General features: G+C 37.4%; 2 protein-coding genes across 3 annotated transcripts in view; one reads left to right on the top strand and one right to left on the bottom strand.

Moving 5' to 3' along the window:
* Nucleotides 1-3319: 3319 nt before the first annotated feature.
* drd7 (dopamine receptor D7) lies at nucleotides 3320-4660 on the bottom strand. The gene has a single exon (XM_088935571.1). The coding sequence runs from the start codon at nucleotides 4658-4660 to the stop codon at nucleotides 3320-3322; it is 1341 nt and encodes a 446-aa protein (XP_088791697.1).
* Nucleotides 4661-6620: 1960 nt separating this feature from the next.
* The window catches only part of loxl2a (lysyl oxidase-like 2a), a 66948-nt gene continuing 46700 nt past the window's right edge, over nucleotides 6621-26868 (top strand). The window contains exons 1-4 of one of the 2 annotated variants that reach the window (XM_088930636.1): nucleotides 6621-6697; nucleotides 7651-7736; nucleotides 17098-17501; nucleotides 20108-20283. In XM_088930636.1, the coding sequence (XP_088786762.1) occupies nucleotides 17153-17501; nucleotides 20108-20283 (525 nt within the window). In that variant the 5' untranslated portion in view covers nucleotides 6621-6697; nucleotides 7651-7736; nucleotides 17098-17152. Of the gene's footprint in view, nucleotides 6698-7596; nucleotides 7737-17097; nucleotides 17502-20107; nucleotides 20284-26868 lie in introns of those variants that run through there. The other variant, XM_088930628.1, reaches the window with a different exon arrangement.

Raw genomic sequence — 26868 nt, 5'->3', positions numbered from 1 at the left:
TATGTTGAGCTACAGTATATTTTCCCAATGTCTAAGACATTTTCTAGGAGTAGTAGTGTAATTAATATTAACTTTCTCATCAAATAGTAAAAATATATCTGACAATCAATATAATCCTGGTTTATAAATTGATCATATTGTGATAAATCTAAATATGAATCCCTCGTACCCATTTGAAAGCCCATTCCATTTCTCACCTGCTCTTCAGTGGACAAGTTCCAATTCCAATTATTTCTGACTATACCAACATAGTGACCAGTTAGTTAGTTCCCCTAACATAGCACAATTTCACCCACTTATTAGTATTTATAAATTCCACAGCACTTTTCTTTTTTAAAGAAATACAAATTTCAGTTTAAAATATTAGAGTGTAGCTAGGATGATGGGTTAAGAACAGTGTTTCCCAATACACCCACACATCCCTTCTGTATCCAGCTTTTCAATTCAGTCAGAACGTAACCATGCAGTTTTACATCTATACTTGATATGCATTTTGCATAATACTCTAATATTCCCATTTATTTGAAAATGTCAAACAAAATATGTTATATGCAATTCTCCTGTTTTGTACTGTATATTGGTGCAATTAACACATTAATTGCATTTAATTCTTGCTCTTTTTTCACTCTGAAATGCACTCTTCTGCACAGATTTGTCAAAAATTAAGAAAAAAGAATAGCTGATGCCCAGTTGTTTCTAAAAGTCGCTAAGAAGAACATAAAGAAATATATGTTCTCCTGCAGTGTTGAAAAGTACACTGAAGTACTGTACACTGAAGTACTGTACACTGAAATAAATGGTTTAGTTACATTGTAGATACTGATAATGCATTTTCTTTATATACTGTAGGATCTAATCTCTGAAGGTTCATAAAATGATAATATTTCATTGGATTTTAGGAACATGACCTGCTAATATGATTGTATTGACTGATCACATGACCTCATTTATCTGCTTTCTTAAGATCTTATCTTGCACAGCTTTTGGCTATTAAGTGAGTAAAACTAGGCTACAGTATATTGTCAAACTGGGGCTATGTTTTGGTGTAGAAAATTAGAGGGTTACTGAATCCGCTACTAAGCCTAGTCATAGATGTGGTTTTGCTAGATCTGTTGTTGGGCTTGTGGACTGTTTTACTGGGGATCCAGTAATTATTTGCACAACATTTGGAGTACCTGATGCATCGCAAAGTCACAAAACACATATAATGCAAATTTTGTCAAGACTTCTGAGTTTGGAGCAACTGTAGTGGGAAAAAAAGGCTCTGTCTTCCTTGTGACTCTGAATTGGATGAAGTAGTTAGAAAATGTTCAGATGGATGCTTTCAGATGTCTTTTAATGATTGTTCTTAAAAGTAAACAAAGGGGAGCAAGTAAAACGTTTATTATGTGCTGTTGATTTTGTCCAACTCAAAATCATTGCATATTCAGATTTTGTTACATGCATGTTCGATTTTGTTTAGATTTTGTTAGATTGTATGAAAACCTTGCACACTTACTAAAATCCTTAGCTATCAGTTACCAGATTATTTCAAATTAAACAAATAAAAGCAAGTATGGGCTATTTTGCTGGTTTAAAGAGGAAACTGAGGCATGAATTGATTTATTTAAAATGATACGCTTAGATTTGAGGACATATTTCAGGGTTGACTTGTGACACGTTTTCGAGAAGTTTTGTTTCTTGCTGGCTTGAATCAGTTCTCTGAAACATAATAGGAAACATTAACCAGCGAGAGCTTATTCAGCATCAGTGGACATGATTATTGGACCTTGGTTATTCAAAATTAAAAACTCCCTGCTGGAAGCTAAATTACATTAACCGATGAACCACACAAAGTCTTAGTTCAGATGAGAAATAGTTTTTCTACAGCTAAACCAGTTGAATTTCTACAGCTGATTTTAATACAGCTTATTGTTCTTGAAAATTAAAACTGAGACATTGTTTTTTATATTAAAAAAGGTGATTACAAAAATCTTCCTTCAATTCTATTTTTAAACTTTCATTTTCAATATCTCAGTAGAATATAAAAAAGCAGAGTAGTGTAATATTACTAGTCAATAACACTATCTTTAATCATTCTTGAGAAGATGTGTATTATCTGTAGAAAGACTAAAGCAAAATTAATAATGTGAACAAACACCACATGATAAAGATAAATTTCAAATACAGTAATAGAACAAAGTAATAGTAGTATTGCAGTAATAATATGACACACCTCTTATATTGAAGGTCTTCACACTAATACAAATCACATCAAAAGTAAAACCTCAAATGTGCAGATGAGATTGCAATGCCAAAATAAAAAAGATTGTATGACTTCAGATGAACCATAAAATATTATCCATGTTACACAATTATAAAATTAAGAAAACCTGCATGCTGAGTACCAAAAAACATCTTCCAAAATAAATTGTTTTATTGAATTAAACATCATCGGTACCTGCATATGTTCATCTATGAGTCTTTTTTACCTTGCTTTACTCTTCATTCACAAGTCCTTACTATCTGTTTCATGTAGATCCACAATAAAAACTTAAAACCTGTCATGTTAAAAAAACAGCTACTTCCTTGTTGAAACCACTTTAAAAAATGGCACAGCAAACCAACTGCTCAATTCAGACTGTATAAATAAAATAAACGTATGGATGATAGAGATGAATTCACAGTAAAAATAAGTACACTACCTGTATATCACCATCACACATGAAGAATAATAATATGTAACTGACGTGTTGTTAAAAGCTTGAAAAGTACAAGACAACTGAGAACAAAGAAAACATAAACCCAGGCATTGTTCATCAGTAAGAAGTATGTAAGCTGAGTTTGCAGAATTCATTTGTAGAGTTCATTTGTAGATGCATAATCAATGTGCTGTTTATCTGTAGTCTTCCAGCACCAATGAAGCTATTTGTAAAATTGAGACTGAAGGTTTTTAATACAGGTTAACACAAGCATGATGTAATAACTTTAAATTCTCTCCACATTAAGAACTATTTGTTTGAGGATGCCTCAGTCCTTTTAAAAATTTTGGATATGCAACTGACCATGAAAGCACCATCTACAACATATTTTGCTTATAAATTATGACATTGAAGTCAAAGATGAGGCCACTAACCTTAAAATAAATTAAGCCAGTAGTCCAAACAATGTTAATGAAAAAAACTTGTGAAGTCCACTTTCTGTACAGAATTTTCAGCATTCCGCAAACCTACCAAAAGTAACACAGTCTGCACAAGCATTTTCTACATGACCGTGTACAAAGGATAGCTCTTTTTACAATATCCCGTACCTGCACCAGAACCCTCTCTCTGGGTGTGGATCATAGACTCTGTTTAAACAGAACCAAGTTAAATGGCTGATCTCCAGCTGTAAAGGGAGTGATCTTGTCCAGTGACACATCAGTATCTCCATCAGCATGGACCATAACAGGGTGACTTCCTGCCTGATCCCTGTCCCTGCGGGTTGTTTGAGAGAATTGGGACATGTCATCAAAGGACAGCTCCTTCTCGCTGGGTGGCCTAACAACATGGGGAAGGAGATAGGGATAGCTGAGTGGCTGAATCTCCTGATGGTTGGTGGTATCATGGTGGTAAGACACTAGTTCATTGCTAAAATCCACTGTCTCGACTGCATTACTAGGACACAGTCTTCCACAGCCCAGTAGTGATGCAAAGGCCCGGCGGAAATCAGCATTGAAGGCATAGACTACAGGGTTGAGAGTAGAGTTGGCCCAACCAAACCAGACAAAGACATCAAAAGTGGTCTCACTCACACAGGGCAGCTGACCTTGGTGGTGGATGCTTGGGTTACAGAAAGGGACCATACAGTTGAGGATGAAAAATGGCAGCCAGCAGCAAACAAAGACACCCATGATTATGGAAAGGGTCTTGAGGACCTTGGTTTCCTTCTTAAAAGAGTTCTTCAGGCCACCCTCAGGTAGACCTCGATTTCCATGGCAGTTCTGAGCATGCTCAGCTGCTCTCTCTTGAATGGAAATGCGCCGGATCTGCCTTTGAGCTATGCGGTAGATTCGGGTGTAAGTGACAACCATGATGATCACAGGAATGTAGAAGCTGATCAGGGAGGAGGTGATGGCATAGGTACGGTTCAGGCTGGAGTCACAGGTCTCAGAAAGCTTAGCAGAGCTTGGTGGAGGAGAGCTACCATTAGCTTTGTGCCAGCTCAGCTGCACTGGGATAAAGGAAATGAGGACAGAGAGAGTCCAAGCCACTCCAATCATGACTAATGCCGCCTGACGGGTCATTTTGCGCTCATAACGGAAAGGGTTGGCGATCGCCCAATAACGGTCCACGCTGATGATGCACAGGTTAAGGATGGAAGCTGTGGAGCACATGATATCAAAGGCCACCCAGACATTACAGAAGCTCCCAAATGGCCAGAACCCAGCCACCTCTGCCACTGCCCTCCAGGGCATAACCAGGGTAGCCACAAAAAGATCGGAAACAGCCAGGGAGACTACGAAGATATAGGTGACTTTGGAGCGGAGGTGGCGGAATTTCACCACAGCTGCACACACCAAAGCATTCCCCAGAAGCGTACTGATGACAAAGAGCAAAAGCAGGCAGGCAGTGAGGGATCGAGCCAGGAGCCCTTGAATCTTGCTGCCAGTACCGTCTTGAAGCCAGGTATCATTAGTCATGCTTCAGCTCCGCCTTGTCTTCTTTTGTTCAAGTGAGGACCTCTGGCCTCTGGATTGCCCCAGGATTGGCTTCAGAGCAAATCTTTGGAGTTGTCCATGTTGTATCTGTGCTTTCTGTCTTTAAAGTCCTTTTAGAGTGTTAGATCTGGAGGCTGTTTATTTGCTTTCCCATTTCCGCCTCACCGTATGCATCCCTGTGCAAAGCTATGAAGAAAGAATGAGTGCAGCTAAGCTAATGAACTGTCGACTTGAAAGAAAGGGAGGAGGCAGAGTTGTGAGCAACAAAGACACAGAGAGAGAGAGGGGAAAATGAGGTCTATCCCTGGTTGGTTGCTTTCAGCTCAGTGCTCAGTTCCTATCTACTCAGATTTCTTCCCCCAACATCAAGTGCTATTCCTTCCTTTTATGTAGATTCTCTTTTTTTCTGTAATATCACACCTTTCATTTTATCACCATATAACGCAATACAGAAGTGGGGTTAGGAAGTGCTACTGTACATACAGTATATGTTTCAGGTATAGATCTAGGTGTCACAGAGAAAACAATGTTATATTCCTTTTAGTTTATCTGTTTTTTAAATTACATTTATGGAATCATCTTAATCTAACACAAATCTCTGAATAAGGTCTAAACTAAATCCACACTCCAAGCAGAGTATCTGGAGTCAAAAACACTGCTTGGAGTGCAGATGTTAATCTGTGTGAAACTGAAGTCTTTCTTAAAGATTGGAATATTACTCACCGAACTGGAAAAAATCCATGACAGATGAAAAAGAAGGAAAAGTAATAGCAACTGAAAGAAATGGTTTCCTGAGTTCATAGGTCTCTGATTGACAAAATGCTTGAAATATCTATTGTGCACAAAGGAATCATACTTGTATGCTCAATATTTTAGCACGACAAATTATTTGAACAACTTAACAAGGTGTGCAGGAGCTAAAAGGCTATGATCTACCTAGGCTAATACTTCAAATGGATTTGAGCACTAGTTTGCAAAAGGGAAAGTGTATTTCAGGGAGGCTTGCAAAAAAGCTTTAGAGTGTATATTACAAAATAGAATACTTTATATATTCAGGTTGTACCATACCGCACACTTTTTACCACTGTTATAAACTTACATTTTAGATGGTGCTCCAAGTTAAAAGGCGCTAATAAAAATGTTTTAACTGATTAATAACACAAACCCGCTTTTCCTTGTTCGTGTCAGTGAAGAGAAAGTGTTCGTTTAGCAAATTTGAAACGTCTCTTAATCTTCTGTTTATACCCGTTTAAAATCCATTCTAAAATATTTGTTGTAATGTTAATTCGCGTTTCTTAAAGTGGGATGAATAATTTTAAGAGTATTTTTATAGCGTGCATTGTGTTAATCTAAAGAGTACAGGTACTGAAAATTGATGGTATTTTTAAACAAAACTAATCACCAGAAGGTATAAAATTGTTTCGACTTCAAAATTAACTTTATATAATTTATCTTGTTATTTAACTATTTAAATTGTATCACTTACTTCACAAATAAAATTCACAGGGGCTCATGCATACACAATCGGAACAAACATGGCTTTCTTAAGGTACAATTATCTCAAAATTAAATTGTAAACTGTAATCTTGAGTGAATGTTAAAAGGATACATGTGGCATATTCTTTAATTTCCCTCTTAAACGTAGCATTATAGAACCCAGATCTCCTCATAATTAGTTTCATAAACTTTTCAAAAGTCTCGTGAGCTGTCTTTCATTTTAGTATGCAACATATGTTAATTAGTATGTGTAATAATGTAAATCGCTATCAAGGATAGAGACGTTCTAGTAGAGATTGATGTGATATTTTATGGTGCACAAGGGGGCAGTAGTTTAACTTGTAGAGGAAAGTAACCCTGATTGTAACCTTATTAGCGGTTAGGACTGCCACAGATTTATATCCTGTGTTCTGGATTTTCAGCAACGTCTAGCAGGAAAAAGAGAGGCAACAGGAAGTCTTATGGAAAAGATTGTGCAGTCTGTTTCAACACAATCTTGCACCTCTGACGTCGCGATACACGGTATGCCATTATTTTTTATTATATGAACCTTTTTTAAGTGATAAGTTATGAAATAACTTTCCCGATAGTTTCAATTTAAATTTTAAATTATTTTGTTTTATTACACCTAACTTCTTCATGCTGCATCCATCAGTGGTCATACCTTTTTAAATTTTTCTGTTGTAAAATTTTACTCATATACCCCCTACAAAAAAACAGCTGCTTTTAATGTAATGCTATCTCCCAACGTAAGTGACGTGATTTTTTTTGTGAACAAAGGCAACAGGAATGATTATGAATACGCTCTACCCTCCAAAATTTGCGTAAATGTTTCACAACAGATTAATGAAATTCTAAGATCCTCTAAAAGGAGTCCTCACACAAAGTCTCTTAAAAAAGTGGAGTTCTTGTTAAAATTAGTAGCACTTAATGGCCTCTGCTGACAGCTCTGGTAATATTTTTCTTAGTATTAACTATACTAAGTAATAGTATAGTAGAAGGAAGTAGTTAGTACAGTACAGTTGTGAAATCTTCCAGTGTTTTTGCAGAAATTACCTTGTAAAGACCACTTACATCTTCAAATAGTTTACCCCAATATATGCAAACTGAGAATACACGTCATGATTTGTCTAAGCTTCGACTCATTTTATAGGTGATATGTGTGTTTAGCAAAAAAGTTCTAGCTATGAGGATTAATAGTACGATATAAAGACTGCTTCATTTAAAACGTCTTTGTCTTCGGTCTGTTACGTGTACATAAGAATCCCAGAAATATTTAGCGTTGCAAGATTTGCGTTAACGATGAGGTCATTGTTGAAATGTTGTGAGGTGGGCGTGGAGGGGCCGTTCTGAAAGGCGTGCCTTTGGCTCAGAAACCCCAGCTCTCTTGCTGGAGGTGGTGAAAGTTGTTAGAGAAGCTCTACAGAATAAAGTAAAAAGAGGTAGTAATCAGGCGTTTTCAATCTTTTTTACAGGAACACTGTCTTAAACCTTAATTTATTCTACAAAGGAAATTTAAGGAGAGACTTCCGAAAGAAAGCATCCGCCTTCAGTTGTCAAAGTAAGTATTAATGCTTTGATGTGGGATAGTCTTAAATGAAACGCTTTTTTCTGCTTATTTATTGGTCTGGAGGTACTTTGAAATGCATCACAGCAAAACAGTTAAAGTTCTCGATTGCCTGTTGGAACATACACTAAATTGAAACATAAATTGATGCCTTTTTAACAATAACTGTTTGAGCCAAGTTTGCATAATTTTCATTATTTCTTAATCATTAACGTTACTAAAAGCCACTTTGCAGTGACAGAACGTGTCAATGATAAATTATTATTAGCGAATTTGGCCGCTATTGCAATTGGGCAAGAACAGTTCATCTCGACTTGCAACAGGGTGCGTCCGCTAGAGATCATAACTGCCTAATTTCCTGTACTGCCCTGTTCTTCAGAAGCGTGGCCAGTCCAGTTAGTTTTCAATCTAGGACTCGGTGAGGAATTCTGAGATGTGCACTTGCATACAGGACTGCATTAAAGGGGCCTGGAAAAATATTTGATAGGGGGGTGTAAGGAAATTAAATTAACCTTTTGGCTATAACATTCTAAAAAAAGACATCTAGGTCCGGTGAACCTGAATTTTCCCACATAATATTTATTCTGTTATAATCCCGCAAAATCAGAAAAGGCTTACGTCTTTAACTTTTTCTATTAATTTGAAGACAAATGTGTGTTCCCCTACATCGATCCAATCCTTTGTGTGGAGTGTCTACGTTCGCTGCCCTTTTTAATTAGCAGAATTAGCTAATTAAAAAGGGAATTAGCAGAACCCCACTAGATTAAAAAATAACTTTCTGCAATTAGTTATTGGATACCATCCTTTAATTAGCATTGTTTGTCAACAGAGAAATTTGGACCGATGAATAAATTACGCTGAAAAAAAGAAACTATGATAATGACTTGCACTGTTTACGTGGTTTGAACCCTTTGCTAAATAACCCTTTTGAAAACCAGTGGGTACACTATAGATTTGAAGTTTGTGTTAGATTGTTAGTTTATACTCCTTTAAAAAATTATGCAGGCCTTTTATTGTAGCCGGTGTTGTGCATTTTTCTTCTACTTTATGTTAACCCCGATCAACGAGCACAGCAGTCTGCTTTCCCATTCAACAAAATGAAGGTGAACGTGCTGAGTTTCAGGCTTTAGCTACTTGTAATAGGTACGGAAAGTTCAACAGGGAGGTAATAGGAAGATGAACTGCTTGGCTGTAAATTTAGCAGTGAAAACCTATAATCAGCTTGTCTCCCGACCGCTAACAACCTAAGGTACGGAAACTTTTAGAAAATACTTTTTTTCTGGCACTACATAAAACAAAAGTCAGGAGCAACAATTTGCAGCACCGTATCAACATCTGTTAGATCGTTTATCGTTCACCCATCTCTTGCCAACGGAAAATCTGAATTTAAAGATTTCACCCTTACCCGCCCAAACAGACACTCACATTAGCTTGCAATGCTAAGTGCTAAACCACAACTCTGTAATTAAAGGTTACGTCTCTTTATTCCAAGAAGGAAAAATGCGAGCACAGATTTTTCCGATATCCCCACCAGAGCAATATCATTTTTAATGATTTTGTTTCGTTTAGCTGCGTGCATTTTAGTAGTTAAATCAAATGGTTAACTTTCAAACCCGATTAACGAGTTGTATAAAACAGTAACAGATATTTCACAGATATTGACTTCTGTCCAATGAACACTTTCGTTTTTGCGTATTTATTAGTATTATGATGTTGGAGGGATAGACAGCCTTAATTGGGGACTAAATCAAGTTGGTGGTTCAGCTAATAAGCTTGTTCCTGCATCACCGATAGCCCTGGAGTGCCTGGCTAGGCAGGAAGTTGCACTTTTCTATGAGGCGTAGTGCAGAAAGGCTACCAGGAGATGGTGATGCTCAGCCCTGAGATACATCAGCGTGTACATGTTTCACCGCCTTTCTCTCAACCACAGCATGCCAACACACTGCACTGCACAACTGGCTGAATGATGGAAGCCTTCTGTTTAGCTCCGGCAACAATCTAATGCTTGATGGGTTGACGGGTCGGGTCTGGGATTGAACCCTAGTCAGCGATTCAACTGGCAAGCACGTTAGGACCAGACTACACAAAGACCCAGACCACCCTGGAAAAGCGACGACTTGCTCTTTTCGATTACGTGTAGTGCACGCTGGATTCCAGCAGATGGCGATCTCCCTGCAATGCCAAAAGCGTTGTCATGCACTAATTATGTGAACCTATACGTGACAAAAGGCATGCACAGTACAATATGAAACCATGCTCTAGTGGAATAGTATAATCTGTTAGTATGCTATACATTAAAGATTTAAACAGAAAATGCTGGGGTTAAACCAGTAAAGACTGAGATTCAAGGAGCAGCTTGAGTCCTATAAGGTGTAGTTTGTGTAGATGTTTGGCTATACTTTTCAGATTTCTTGCTAAACTGCATAAACAAATAGCTTAGCTTGTTGTGAATGACATTCTTGAAGTGGCAGTGGAGCTCTGCTGGGTTAGGTGGGCTTGGGCCTCCATATTTTTGATTTGTTGCTTAACAGAAGCTAATTGGGACCTTCCAGCTGTCTCTGAGATTGGGCTTAACTAACTGGGTTTATCTCTCTGTAACTGAGAGTTGTATTGTTCCTCAAATTTGTTCTAGTGGGCACGGCGGGACTTGTAAAATATCATAATGGAGGGTTTAATAATAACAGCACAATAAGCTCAAATCAATTCAAGCAAAATGTAATCTATTCTCATGAAGCTTATCAGCGTTCTTTATTCTGCGTGGTTTCTAATAGGTGTTTGCTGCTGTGTTATTGATTAGATTCTTAATAAAGTGTAAAGTCTATAGTAAGCTATTATTTTAGATTCCTGCACTCTGTGGAGCTATTATTATTTCAGCTGCTCATGTACTTAGATCTTAATAAGCAATAATATAATAATATAATAATAATAAGGTTTCTGCAGCATAAAAGAATGATATTAAATGTCTCCCTTTTGCTCGTCATGTAATGACAGGTGCTCCTTGTAAGCTATGCACATTCGTTTTCAAGCTGGGGCATGACAAATTCAGTCTTTAATAGTGCGTGAGATCAGTTAAGGCATTTCAGAAGTGAAGTAGGCTCTAGAAAAGCAAAGCCACCTTTTATAAACAATCATCTACATAAGGCCCAAAGTGCTGAAAGAGTCATGGTAGATTTGTGGGTGTGGGTCAAAAGTGAGAAAACACAGCTACTGTGAATGAATGAGCAATATAGCTGCTATAGTAACAGAGCAGATAACTTACCCAAGTGGTCTCAATCTCATTTCCTGGAAGTTCTACTGTGTTTAAGTTGTCCTGAGTAGTCAAGTAAACTACTCAGGATCAACCAATTATTTTCTTAGACATAATATTTTTCTTAAGGTCTTTTACACTTAATTACTCGAAGCAGCCTCTTCATATTAGAGGTAAAGTTACCTACTGTACAAAACACATGAGAGCTTTAGATTATATTACTGTATGTGATCTGATGCCTTCTTTCTTGTTCTCGTAGTGGTCATTCTATGACATCTCAGGGCAATTAAGATCAACATTCCACCATTTTGGTGGTTTTAATGCTATTTGTTATCTGTGTCACTTTCCAATGGTAAATGCATAAATACAAATTACAGATCAAATAGAAATCGCAGATAAAGTCTTTTGTTTTATCAAGAATTAATTTGTGATAGCCAGGTGTGGAGAACCAAAGCGTTTAAAATTTCTGCAAGTGATAAACAGTGCTTTGAATGACCCCATACATCATCTAATTGCCCATAGCTCTTAAACTACCAGAGATCCAATGCTGTAATTTTCTGTGCTTAAAAATTAGAGTCTGTGGAACATCATACTGAAAAATAGAAAAAACAAAACAAAACATAAATGTATAAATAAAAACATGAATTGTATACATTTAAATTTTCAATTTTTAACAAAAACCTCAAAGACAATTAATCTGTTGGCATATACAAAAGTCCATTGTCATATTTTTAGCATGTGTACAGTAGATCAGAAATTACAATGTCTTCCAGGAAGCCCAGGTAGGTACAAAAATGCCACAGAACATTAAATGGCCATATCTCAGAAAGCTGTTTGAAATGTTAATATGAAATTTTTACCCCAGATAATTTCTCCACAGAACAAATATTTACACTGAATTTCAGGAAAGGGGAAAATCCGGTTGGTTTTACACACAGTGATTCCATAATGTAGACATCTTCTCTGAAACTTTTGTCACCATATTCTTTTTTGTCCACATCTTTATAAAGGGGGAAAGAGATTGGGGTTTTCAGGATCAGATGTCAGTGTTAAAGGTTATTTCTTTGTAATATAATTGTGAAGGAATTTTAATTTAATAACGTCACTGCTGTGCTCGAGTTGGCCTTATTTGTATGTGTTCCATGTGATTCCCTGTTGTTTCAGCTGTCAAGCTGGCTAAAACAGTCTGCGAACAGAACATATGGAGCTAAGTCTGTCTATTAGGTCGGAGTTGAAAATGACTTGATTGTAATTGTGTATCCGAGAATGAAATGGTCACTCTGTTAACTTCTTGCACCTGCAGTAAGTTGTTTCAGCAGATTGCATACCCTGTTTTCCTGGGAGATGCAGAATTCCTGCCCCAGCTGGAGTTGTAAATGGTTAAAGTGTGGTTGGCATAGCGATGCTTTCCTATACCAAACCCAGCTGACCTGTGAACTCCTGCCAGCTCTCCCTGTAGCTTGGTGGAGGGAATCAAGCTATTAGCAGTCCTTCTCAAGGTTGTGAGGGAAGATAATTACTGTCCCACAAACAAGAGCCCATTCTCCTTAAGTGATCACAGAGCAGTAGTGAAGAATTCTGGGGTCAGGAGAAAGTTGCTTGGAAAATTGGGACTCCCATCCAGAGGAGAAATGGGCTGTAGCATAGTGTGATGTCATAAATCTCAACTAAATGATTTTGGTTTCCCCTTCTTACCAGGGGGAGTCTGTGCTTGCTGAAGGTTTTGTGTTGCTGTGTTTTATGCCTCTGTTGCTAGGTGATTGCTCTTTAATGATTTCAGCTGTTACCAGTTGTGATGAGGGTCTTTTTTCATTGTGGTTAACTGCAGAAATATCTTACCTTGCAGTGCTTCTCAATCCTGGTTCCTAAGGATCCCAGTGTCTGCTGGTTTTTGCAGTATTCGGGCTTTTCAAAATTCTGGACTCCAATTTTGAAAATACCCTAGGTAAAGCGCATTATTTCTAATATCAGCATATAGAACTCAGTGCAGTCTCTCTTCATCTTCCTAAGATTTATTCATATATTTCTGATTAGGATTCCTAAAAGGTAACTAGTTTGTGATGATCACACATAATGTACTGTAGGTACTGTATGTGTGTATATATGACCGTATAAAACACATTCCCCATACAACTGAATGAGGGCAGTTGTGAAATCACTCATTAGTACAAGTCTGTTACCAATTACAAATCCCATTCTCCTTTATAGGAGCTGAAAGCATATTTAAAAATAGGCCTGAAATATGAAATTGATATCAACTGGCTAATGATTAAGAACTAAGCTGGAGCAAAATTAGTAGGCACAGGAGTACTGTGTCTAGGACTAGGTGTGAGAACTGGTGCATTAGACAACCTAAGTGTTTAGTCTAATGTCATATACAGTAAGTCTCATGTGTAAGCCAGTGGTATGGTGTTTCCACGAGGTAGCTTTATCAATCAAAGACATTGAATCAGTGAAAAATCATTGTAACAGCCTGTTGGGATGATAACAGCATGTCTCAGGATTTACATAAGACCCACATAAGCAAGGAAAACGTTTCCTGTGGCACATTGAGTTTTGTGGCACATCAGCTCCTCAAGTTACTGCATAAAGGCTCATTCCATATGGCCTGTTCATCTCTCTCATCTGTCAGCTCCTCAAGCTGCTTCAGTTAAAGGCTGCTCAGCTCTCCCACAGAACTCTAGTGTATGGTTGTGCTTCCTCAACTTTAAGCTGACCGTGACAGGCTCCTGGAGGCACTAAGCCCTAGTGATGTGAACTCATGACATCTTAGTGACCAAAGGTGCATTCAGAGAAAGCAGTTGACTCCAGCTCCCTTGGCTTTTGAAGGATTAACTAAAGAAATTAGGCTCGTTCTTTAGTTTTGTTGCCTTTTTCAGACTTTTGCTTTTTCCACCAGGAGAAGGTGGTTGCAGAATTAATTGTTTGTAATCACAACAAACCATAATGACTTCACTTTCCTGTCAGAATATGGGGGTCACTTCCTCTGAGACCCCAGTGTAGCCAGTGTCATGCCACAAAACACAAACGCTCTGAAGAAATAACATTGCAGATATCATTCAGCACAGACTCTAGGGGTATAAGGAGTCTGAGGTTGTGAAGATCTGAAGTGAAAGACTGAAAAGCTTGCATGGGCAAAAAATATAATATGGGCTTAAAAAATAAGTATCAGAATCATTACAGACAACATTTTGTTTCTTTTTGCAATTTGTTTTATGAGGTTTTTATTCCATTAATAGGCCAATGGGAATCATTGGAGCTAGGATATTTGGTATACATATAGTACAAATAGAACCATGAGGAGTATATCCTAATAGATAATGACAGTATACCCTAGAAGGCTCTAACATCACCAGGATGCTCTATAATTTCCACATGGTGCTCCATGGATATAAAATCAGCTGTACACCTGCAATGTAATGCCTGAAGTGTTATGTTTACTGTATGTATGACAGATGGGGTGACACTTTCTCATGCACATGATGTTTACCACATCAGCTTCCAGGCTTTTCAAGAACATATGGATCTTCTGGAACATGCATTTCAAGCTTCCATTAGCCTTGTTCAGAAAACAAATCCCACAACCTCAAGGAACAAACCTCACAATCTGTATTCTTTTAGTATTGTTTTCCAAGTTGGTTCATTGCTCCAAATGAAAAAAAACAAACAAACAATATTTGTACTGTGGCTTGTCATTGTTTTCTGATTCAATGAAAAGATTTTAAAGTTGTAAAGTAACCTGAAGTTGCAGAATAAAAGCCCATCACTTTATATAAAAAATAAAAGATTGATTTTGCTAATGGTAATAATTTAGAATAAAGGGTTCTGTAATTTGTACAGTGTTTGAGATTATCCAGTCTTTAGTGGAAACATAAGAGGGTGTGTGTGTTAAGTCATTTCTGAACTATATTTCACCCTTGATAGTGGGCTGTAGTTTGTTAGATGTTCTCTGTAGAATACTGATCAAGGGTCTGTTTGGAGCAAAACTGTGTACCTGCTTCTACTCTTTTGTTCATTGAGCAGTTCATACATGGAAAAAGTCCCCAAACTCCTTTTTTAACATTGGTGTATTTGCTTAAGGGAATGTTAAGCCCATTAGGATTCAACAGGAAGGAAGTCTTCATTTAGGATTGCTTTCATTTGTGAGAGATTGAGATTTGGAAGACTTTTTCTCCATAGGTTTAGCTTTTATACATTTTAATGTTGTTAACAGATCTGTGCTTTATGCACCCCAAGTAAACAGGCACTCACAGTTAATTTTCACATTATTTTCTGTACTATAAATCAAAACAATCATGCTGTTGTCTAGCACCACTGTGAAGTGATTCAGTTAGAAATCTTAGATCAGACATCTCTAACCCTGCTCATGGTGACTATTAAATCGCCAGTTTCTAAAGTCTTAGAACAAATTGGCTGTGATTATTTTCAGGTGTTTTGTTAAATGTAGTAATTCAGTGATCATATGGAATTTCCTTAATCAATTGCTTGCTTAATTGATCAATAAGGTATTGTACATATGTTACTACTTTTTAGGAACATGAACATTTCAGGGTGAAACCTAAAAATGTGTTGGATCCAGACTCTCCAAGAACAAGGCTGGAGATCCAAGTATTAAATGTATATTGTAGAGTTGGCTTTCTTATCACTGAAGCCAACTAAACAGTCACAGTTAAAGCTACAGATGATTGAAGGCGTCCAGATAAGCTTTATATAATGATATAGCCAGCCCAGGTCATTCTACATTTCTACACTTTTACAGTGTTGTTACCTGCAGATGAATTAGTATCAACACAGCAGGTAACAACTGCTAAGACCATTGCTGTAACTATATTTAAATCACAATATACAGTATATTGGTCCTTTTTGTTTCAAGTCAGCCTTATCTTTAACAAGCTGACATTGCTGTCAAAGATGACCTTAAAGTTTCGTAACTGTGGCGAACTGAGGCAAGTTCTCCAGGCTCCTGAAAAGCCCTGTGCTGTGACATCAAGATGTCAGACACAATTCTAATTAGGCATGCAACAACCATATATATATACAAGGGGCTTTAAATACTTAGAAAGTGATATTATTTGCCTTTTAATGCCAGCTTGTATGTGCCTGTAAATCTTAAAAAGTTTCCGTGGTAAGTTAAACAGAACAATTATTTGTATGCTTATACATCACATAGACACTAATAAAATGAGTTTAATTTAAGATACTTGCTGATACACTTTCTAGAAACACTACAAGTACCTTAATTACCACATTGTACACCTACACGGTTCACTGACAGCATCTTTTATATGTTTTTCATTTTAAGCAATTATCAAATATAAACTTACTTGTAATGTTTAAACTGGAACTGTATCCTTCTAAAAACCCTGAACCATTCTACTGGGTCATTCTGTTTTATTTAATCTAGCTATTGCCATGTGTGTTCTGTGAATTTTGTTTATTAAATGTACATTTCACAGTATATATCCTGAGTACTGTGATTTGCACAGCTAAGTCCTAGATGTTTGTAGTAACTATTTTATTAATTACATCACAGGGAGGGGTGATGGTAGGGCTGTATTACAGGGGATGGTGTCTGGTGATAAAAGGGGGAGAGGCCCTGGTCCTCACACCCCTTTAGGGACAGCCCTGACAACTGTCATGTTCTTCTGCATTTAGACTTAGATGAACATTAGATGTTTGTTTGAATCGCAGTACAGTATCTTTTTAACCAAAGGACCTCAACAAGCAGGCTTGTGAAAAAATCTAATTTTCCAATAAGTGAAACTTACTTGTTAACTCTACAATGCAGATCACTATGGAAATTTTCTGCAGTGAGATGTCTGCTGCACAACCTGTACTTATTCGCTCGTACATTGCAATACACTAGACAACATGGTGACTTACAGTACTTTCACAAAGTTCATGATTTTGTGCTTAATTAGAAATTTGTAAAATTTATCTATACCGTCAATGAATTAATTTTGTTACTGAATAAGCTTACTGTGAGGTTAATAATAGAAGATTTAAAGACAGGTAGACACTTACAAAAGTATCACCAGTCATATATCTTATTGATGAGTATTACTGATAGTTTTTTTAAAAACGTTTTTTTTTTGTTTATCTTTCAAGAAACCTCCTGTTGTTTCTCTGAAGAACATCTACAGAAGGCCACAGAGCTGCTGCCATGTCCCCCCCTGCCTGCTTGATCTGCCGCTTGGCTGCTGTCCTTTGGCTCAGCATATTGTGCCAAGCTCAATATGAGCAATGGGGCTACCCAGAGGGCTACCCAGGGCCCGCGCAAGAACACTACCAGCCCCCCCAGCTGCCTCCTGACACCCCCAAAATCCAGCTGAGGCTCACAGGTGACAAACGGAAGCACAACGAAGGGCGCTTGGAGGTGTTCTACAATGGGGAATGGGGCACCGTCTGTGACGACGACTTCTCTATTCATGCCGCCCAGGTGGTGTGCAGGGAGCTTGGGTATCTCGAAGCCATCTCATGGTCCCCAGCCTCGAAGTATGGCAAGGGAGAAGGTAAGGCCAGACATCTGTAAAGCAGTCAAAAATCAAACTGTCTGGGAGCATCAGAGAAGCTCAGCCGGTTAAAGACGTTTTCCCTTAGCAAAGGTTGGGCCACTGTACTCCAGAGATCACTGACTGGTTAGGGAATTAGCTCAGTGTGACTGGGATTCTCTAAGTGACCAGGCATATCTGCTGAAATGTTGCCGGGGTCAGAGGTGATCTGGTCACTCAGTGTGACTCACAGGAGCAGTTCCTATGGCTGGGCATGCATTTGTAAGCTTTCATTGTCACAAATGGAAGCATGTTTCAGTGGCTGCTTACACTACAGCCATAGCAGTAAGCCAAGTTGATTGTCAGCTAGCATTTTAAAACTAGCTATAAAATAAATATGGAATTTTCAAAAGAGGCAATTTTGTTACATGCACTTTGTTTTAATCTGAAATGTACTAAGCATTTCTGGATGGGCATATTCAAAATCTGTTGTGGCATAGAAAGAAAAATGTTATTTCCAAATATAGTCAGTTAATAATCTGTGTTTTGATTTGATCGCTACTAGGCAAAATTATTCTCAGGGGTCTTTCTAGATATTAAGTGGGAGCAGACTAGAAACTGGAAACCTATTCTTGCACAGTGTGGAATTTTTTTGTTTTTTTTCAAAAACCCCTTTTAGGAGTTTATAGCATCATTAAGATCCAAACAGTTAGATTAATTTGATCATCTCTTGTAATGCTAAATCATATCCTTTCATATGCCATGAAGTTTTCTTCATAATGTTTCAAATTATAGTGCCAACTATATACACATTCTTTTTATTGTGTTTTTTCTCTCATGAAATGGTTTTCTTTCACAATACAACAATTTAACTAATACCATAGTAAGGTATCAAAAAAAAATGTAAATTTGACATACAGGTAGACAGCAGGACATGCATTTTGTGCTAACTTGAGAGTATATTATGTGCTACAATTTTCCCAACTCCATAAATCACAGCAAGAGCCATAAGTACAACACATAAACTTTAAGGCCTTTAGGCTTTTTCGGTAATTATGAATCTGCATTGTAATAAAACCCAGATGCAGATTTCAGCAGTTAAACACTTTTCCTGATCGTTTTGGTTCTAATGTAAACAGGGGAGACTTTCCATATACTGTACAAGTCTGATTGAATCAGTTCACCAGCATAGATTTGGACTGTTATGTTATTGCATTTCCTTTCTGATATAACACGTTTCACTTTCAAGACGTTTGAGTGCCACTGATAACCTGATTTATAACTTTGACTGTTGATCTGGATTGTCTATTGACAGAAATATTTTCAAGATAAATTCCTAACTTGGTCCAACAGAAGTATTGGGCAGGAGAGCTATAGCTGCATGTACTGTATGTAACTGAAATACTGCCCTGACTGCTGAATATAATACCACAAGAGTTATTTTTCTCCGGGAAACTCTACAGAGCTATTCTCTTGCATTCAGCTTTGAGATGTGTATAACAGTATAGGAGCTTTGTAAGCAACTACAGTAACTGTACAACGTACAAAGTATTTTGCTCTAGAAGAAATATATTTCTACTTTTTAAAAAAAGAGAGTATTTCACAGAATTATGTTTCCGTTGTAAGATATTATTTTTGTCTTTTCTTTGCCCAGTTGTCTCTTTACAAAAATAAAAATTTTCTGTAAAGAAAGTTTGTTTCTCAACATGACATGATTAACTGTGGTGGTGTTTCTTTACAACCAGCAGCTTTGTCTTCTAAATACACTGATGAACAAAAAAAAAGCAACAGGGCAAATGGATTTAATCCAACATCTTAAACATACAGTAAATATGAAACAAACTCACAGAAAATGTGAGCAGAAGTGCAGACTATACAACCATTTTCAAGAGATAAGTCATGTGATAAGCACGTTATAAACGGACAAAATGGAAGTATGAAGTTAGCATTGGATATGACCTCCCAATCACTATCTGCGTAAATGCATAGACTTGAGTGCTGTAGGATGTTCCACGACTTTTCCTGTCCAGCTGTAGCCTGTTGCAGGTGTCTGCAGTTGGTATTGGTTAGTCTATTGGACTCTCTCAGGGGAATAATCTGGCCATGGCTAAATTTTGACACTGATTTCCTAAGAGTGTTCAATTAAAATCCCAACAATGTGTGGTCTTGCATTGTTGCTGTAAAAATGGTTGGCTCAGTGTTTGTATTACTAAGCTATGAAGTTGCTGGCAGTCTGCACTGGAGTTTTAATTCTAGTCTTAAAGGAAATTCCTCCACCACACTTCCACTGCCACAGTCTGCCTGTTTATCTCTGGACTGTTGTTAATGGAATCAGCCAAGACAATGTGCCATGTGTTCTTAAACTTTCCCTCTCTGGTAGTTGGCTTTTTTCCTGTTATTAGTTCCCAGAGACAGCTAACTCATGCCATATGTCTGGAATGTGGAATATCCCACCCAGTCTATCACATTTTTAATAACTAGGTAGTGATGATATAACAGCTTGTGATGATGACCTGGATAAGGAATGTTATCTATGAGTAACTTGGAAATCTGGGCTATGAGCCAAGGATAGCCTTCTACCTATATCAGCCATGGATTCCCATTGTCTGCCTTTCTTTGTGTTGTAGGCCGTATCTGGCTGGACAATGTTCACTGTACAGGAAAAGAGAAGAGCTTGGCTCTTTGCTCTTCCAATGGCTTTGGGGTGTCAGATTGCAAGCACACAGAAGATGTAGGTGTGGTTTGCAGTGACAAGAGGATCCCAGGCTTCAAGTTCATCAACAGTTTGACCAACAACATCGAGGTAAAGCTTTTACATTTAAAGCCATTTTCCTAATGGCATTTCTCTGCACAGGCTTAACAGGCTCTTTTCAAGGCTTAGAACTGGTACAGTGCAAGAATTACTTTTCAGTTCTATTTTTCATAAACACAGGAGAAATGCTGTTGTTGAGGGTATTTACAGAAGGACTAAACTGCTTCAGTTGGTAAACTACTTGCTTTTTTGCTCTAGAAAATAATGCGTTGTGATAGCTCTAAAATTAATGATAGAAATGTAAATGTCTGGTAACAGTATAGGTCTGGAAAAGAGAAAAAAAGTAGACATAATTGTAAATTTAGGTGTATTTTATTTAAAGTCTTGTGAGAGGATTGCGTCCAATTTTCCATTGTGAGCAAATGCTCCAGTAAGTAAATTAGATGAGTAGTTCACCCACAGTAGGAAATAGGAAACATTTCATATTTTTATGTCCAGATAAAAAATCTGTAATATGTTTTATTCTTTTTCAAGACACAAGACATTTGTAGAATTAAGTCTACTTTACACCAAAGGAAACATGACCAGAATACATCCAGATGGTTGGACAGTGTCGTCAGCTATTTAAATACCACAAAAGGGATTTTGAGGTATTTATTTTGCCACAAAAAGAAATTCCCTGTCATGTTTCACAAATATTGTATGAATAGTAACTTTTACCTGGTGGTTATATATATATGGATTTGTTTTTCTGGTCATTTTTATTACGTTACTCTTCCCTGTAGACTGACGGGGCACAGGGGAGTGATGTTAACCAAACTGAAACAGGCTCAAGCATGTTTAGAGCTGTTCTCATAACTTTCTAAGATGTGGAAGTTAGACAGAGCTGCACACTGTAGATCTTTGCTACTGATTTTACATTAAGCACTTTTCCTTTCTTTGCAAGGGGGCTGTTTTCTTTTTTCCATCTGGATAATGGACATTAAAAACAAGTACAGTAAAAGCACAGGTTCCAAAGACTGGGACAGGATATGTGGGTGGTGGAAGACTTTGTCCGCAGTTATCTTGGATCTGAGGTGTGGGGGATATTCCATGGAAATGCAGCCCTGCAGTGCTTCACTAAAATGAAATGAATGATTCATCAAAAAGTCTCAGCTTTGTGTAAAGTGCAGTGATTCATACCTTATAGATTTTTAATTGAAAGTGTTGTCAAATACTGATACATTTACATCCTATGGGGAATATTGGATCAACATCTCAGTTTTAAAACCAAGAATAAGAGGCATATCTTTGCCCACAGGGTTGTGGGAAAGTGGAACAATCTACCATACTTGTTGAAGCCGATACTTTGGCTTCCTTCAAGAAACCACTGGATGAGATTCTTGAATCTCAACTCAACTACCAAATGTCACGATCGTAATCCCTCTTCTTAAGGGCGCTCCGGCTCTTTCGTATTTTAGTTGATTACATGCACCTGCCCCTTGTTCTGTCCCTCCTTACTTAAGCCTGGCACTCTCACTATTCTGGGCTCAGCATTCTGTAACAGGAAGCGGTCCAGGCTCCCGCGAAGCGTAGTTCAGGACCCTATGCAGACGGTATAATCCGGAAGTAAGTGGAGAAGGACAACAGGGAGGAGGCGACGAGGATCAGGACAGGTTGACAGACAGTTGACCAAATCCGGGGCGCAGTCCAAAGTCCAAAACCGGGTGAACCATCCAAGACGAGACAAAACATGATAAAAATTCAGAACGGGATCTGGAACAGGGCCAGGGAATAAAACCAGGGTAACGAGGCCAGGCGCTCCGAGCCCTGGACTCAGATGTTCAGGACACCGTGATGAAGCCTATGCCGTCATGTCTCTCCTGGACCCACTGGTAGGCAGGCTTCCGGGCATCCATCTCCCAATGCTGAGCCAGGAATAGCGAGAGCGCCAGGCTTAAATTAGGAGGGACAGAACAGGGGGCAGGAGCATGTAATCAGCTAAAATATGAAAAGGCTGGAGCGCCCTTAAGAGGAGGGATTACGATCGTGACACCAAACAGGCACGATGAGCCAACTGACCTTCTCCTCTTGTGTGTAACCTTTCTTATGTTCTTCCGATATATTTAATCAGAAGACCCAGGACAATGTGATGTGTAACAAACTATATAAATAACACATATTCTTGAATGACAGCACAGTCCAGTCCCATGGTATCTACCAGTCTTTCTGAATGAGTTTTTCAAGCTAATTAAACTTCAATAGTGAGTTATCATGGAGATGAGAAATATAAGAAAAAACAGAAATGAAAGTCTTGAGCACATTGCAGCACATGTACACTTCGTAAGAAGTGAAATGAGAGGTTAAACTGTTTATATAGCAGCACACTCAAGTGTATTTCAAATGTATGCAGCTGGATGTAGATAAAACAGGGAGACTTTATGGTAGGCTGAAAAACACAGAGTTTAAGGTTAAGTCTAGACATGGGGCAGCCACTGATGTCTACAGCTAAGGTATTTAGTGAGAACACGAAGCTCAGCTTTTCCATTTCCCCATGTGAACTGTGGGCTTTCCTAATGGCTTAAACAAACCAAGATTTGCCAGTCTTGTCCACGTTAGACATGTCTCACATGTTCTGGGAATTTTAATAAGATGAATTACAGCTGCATATCTTGCCTTACTGTCTTACTGTCTAATGGAACTAATGACAACAGAGTTCTGTGGTCTGTTGAGTGTAGAGGATAGGGAAACCCTGAGATTATAAAACCCCTGCCTACATTTTTTTTTTATCATGATTATTCAGACTTTGGGACTAAGGTAACATATGGAAGTAATTTAACAGTCTATACTGTACATAATCCATCAAGGAAGTTAGTCTTATATAGCCCTGGAATAGTTTATGGTATATAAAAAAATGTAACTGTGCTAAAATGTTTAAGAAGAATTATCAGACCACATTACATTAGATGTTTTTTTAGAAATGGTTCACTAATATAAAACAAAATGTTTAATCATGAAAGGATACGTTAAACTTTAGCAGTGATAAACATTTCACTCTAGAGTATAATATGATTTATTTAGGTTTATACTTAAATATGTTTTCCAAACAGAAAATTTGTATTTTGGTTTAAGCAAAGATTATCAAAACAATAACAAAACCAAGAATGTTGCAACAAATAAAAGAAACATTCTTAAAACATGTAAAGTAAAACCTTGTGCAAATGAAGAAGCCTGTAGTCCGTTTTACTCTTACTGCAGTATGTATGAAGTGAGCTATGCAGACGTATTGCAGAAACACCTCTTTTAATATTCTGTTGTCTTAGATGAATTTGAGGTGAGACTTCAGTCTAGAAAAGCCTCTTTGATGAGCTGTAAGTTCAGGATCTATTGCAAATTTGCTTTCAATTTGTGAAGTTCAGAAACACATGTAGTGTCCTGCAAGAAAGTAAAGGCAAAATAAAGAATTGCTCAGCACACTTTGTGGATTTTAAATCTTTGTGGATGTGACAGTTCTCTGGTGGTATGCTCTTCATATCACAGGGAGTATTAAGCATATTATAAAGGAACTACTGCAGTGACGTGCTTCTTTGAAAAAGAGTTTAGCATTATGAGTCCCCAAAGGAAGGGGCCCCTACTTTAGCAGTTCGCTTTCTTGATGAACATCCAAGAGGCTCCAATTGGGAAAAAATGAAGACTTACAGGGAGAGGAGACATGCCGACCACAGTTATTTTCACAGGCTGCATTCATTTTAATGTAAAAGGGGGAAATCTAAATATATATAGCTATTTTTTCAACTCTAATGCAGGATAAAATATGTCCCAAAGAGGGTATAAACATATAATTTTTAGCATCTAAATTTGTAATCTAAAGTTTCACCACAGGAGAACATGTTTTAAAAGCAGATGTGAAAGGCATCTCAACCATCTAAAATTTCAATTGTGGATTTAAAATGGTGCAGGACGCAGATCAGACCCTGCCGTAGATATTTTTTCCTTGTCAGATTATATACAATGTGTCTATATTAAACCTCACTTTCCCTGTTTATATTTGTATCAATATTTATGTCTCACAGCAGTTGTTTCAAATGGCTGCATTCCTGAGTTCAGTAAATATTTTCTCTTATTAATTTGAGGCTTTCAAGTATTGAGGGAGCAGGATACAGAGTGGATAATTTCTTTTTAGTACAGGTTGACCTGCGAAAGAGCACATACATAGCATTCTTTTGTAACCAGACTGAGGTTAGCATGAGAGGTGAACAAGAAAGGCTCTCTTTTCCTGAATTCATGAAATAGCTACATTTTTGGAAGGGCATATTTCCAAGCATACTAACCAGGTTGGATCACAGGTCTATCAATACATGGCTTTATGTAGATATACCCCTGCTTCAGTCTGGAGTAATTTAATCATCCATGTAGTCATACAAATGATATGTTTGTCTTTTCTGCACTTGGTTAAACATACCAAAAAAGAATTTCTTTTCTCAGCTTGTCTAATAAAGTGTCTGCACAGGAGCAGGAAGTATTTAAGATTTTAATTTTTAGAAGTCAGTTTTTCCCCATGGTTTATGAGTGTGTTACATTTCCATGTCTTTCCTGGCTCAGAGAGAGAACTTCTAGTTTTTTCAGTGTTTCTTCTAATTAGGGATATTTTATTTTTTTATTTAATCATCTGTTAAATCAGATTAAGGACAAAATATTTTTTTTACAACTATGACCTGTCCAAGACTTTTAATCTACTGTTCCACAGAAACACTTAATTAAAAGAAAGAAATAATGTTAACAAGCTGTTAACATAATGAGACAAGTTAATGTTAATTATACCAGTCGTTAGCAACAGTAGATCAATCATTAGGGGCTCTCAGATGTTTCAATTTTGATAAAAATTCTGCATCTTAAATTGTAAGATGGCGCAGAGCACTATAGTAAATAATAAAGACAAGAAGGTGTTTTTTCCAGTTCAATATCTGTAAAGTAACTTAATCCAGTGAATCATTCATCTAGAACACATAAGGTATTGGTGGTGGTTTAATAGGATTTTATGAACAGGATATCAAAATATGTTAAAACAATTAGGTAATTGTGGTGGGTGTTCAAAACCTAACTATGCCAGTAAATAGATTGTTAAGGTTTGTGGATCAGTGCTTAAAAAGCAATCAAACAAAGGAAATGACACATGTAGCTTTTTCACATTTGTAGTATATATATATTTTTTATTTTATGACCAAAGGTTACAGAACAACTACCATGACAACAAATCATTTAACTTGCATAGATGAGTCAAATACCACCTATGTACAGAATATATATTTCACATAACAAGGACATGATGTGCAGACTCAATACTGTATGTTGATAATTTGTATGAAGATCTGTTCTCAATCGATAAACAATGTAATCTACAAAGGATACTATATACACCAAAATGTAGTGATGGAATTCTGTGAATATCATATTTTAAGTATTGTTTGTGTAATTCTTATTCATGGGGTAAGACCTTTCATATAAAAATGTCTTTCAGCACATGAAATGCACATATCTTTAGATACATTAAAATATACATTAAATGAAGCCAATGCATATTTGAACTGGTAGCATTTGTTGTGTTTATAATGCCTCTCAGTTTACATGCGTGTTTTGCAAGTCTAGAAATTGATAGTATATTTTACCATAGTGTCCTATGACCTTAAATTTCAGAGGAATAAGAACTCTTTAAAATAAAATGGTTTGCCACACACATGGCCAGTCTATCAGTGTTTGACTCAGTTGCTATGCAGGAAAAATGCCCATACTCCCTCATAAACAAACATGAGAGGAAGCGTCTTACTTCAAGGGATGACACACTGTAGGGGATGGAAGGTCATTCTCTCTGGGAGTTTGGTTTCTATACCTTCTCTGTTCTGTTGCTCTGGGAGAGTGCTTGCTCATTCGGTCAATGGCTGTTAACCTTTACCCTGGTCAGAATGGAAAACCCAGAAATATCTTGTTGCCTAGCCTGTTTTAGCAAGAGAAGAGAGTGAGGTTTCTTGTAATCAAAAGGACTTCCTCCTGCACTCAGACTAAATTATAAAAAAACGATTTACATCTAAATGCTTACTGTTTTTCTCATGTTGTAGTCAGTCGCTGCTTATGTCTGTCTTTTTTACATCGTCTTGGATGAATTCAAAATTCACAATGGAAAATGTATGCAATGCCCACATCCCACCCCTAATATAGGGATTCAGATAAACCTTCACATAATTTGGGGTAACTGAGTTTTCCATTGGAGGGCTCTGTAAGCTGAAATCTTTTAAATGTTCTCATAGACCAAGAACAGCTCAAGAAGCTCCAAATTTATCTTTCTGCAACTTCACTGTCAATGTACCTTAGCCTCCCTGCCCTGGAGGGACCATTCTTTTTAGGAATGAGAGTGTCTTGGTCTCCAGATTCATCAACCTTTGACCTTCTGCCTGTATAGCAATTGTCAGGAGGTGGTGTAGATTCAAGTGATAGTGTGATGGTGTGGTTCAACCAAGGTGTCCTGGGCTAAGAAACCTACAAGTCTACTGTACAATATGTGGAATTATCAGCATGATCACTGTAACTGCATCCTAGGACACAAAACTGCTGCTATTTAATGAGTAGGGTGCCAGTGTGAATACAAGTGGAAAGCGTAAGGTA

This window comes from Atractosteus spatula, chromosome 2 (genome assembly GCF_055471065.1).
Source record: "Atractosteus spatula isolate fAtrSpa1 chromosome 2, fAtrSpa1.hap1, whole genome shotgun sequence".
NCBI lineage: Eukaryota > Metazoa > Chordata > Actinopteri > Semionotiformes > Lepisosteidae > Atractosteus > Atractosteus spatula.
The sequence above is the reverse complement of the archived record's forward strand: the minus strand, read 5'-3'. Positions and strand labels throughout refer to the sequence as shown.

Bases quoted from the DNA above. Each gene is read 5' to 3' on its own strand.
- drd7 (XM_088935571.1), bottom strand. From the start codon at position 4,660: ATGACTAATGATACCTGGCTTCAAGACGGTACTGGCAGCAAGATTCAA.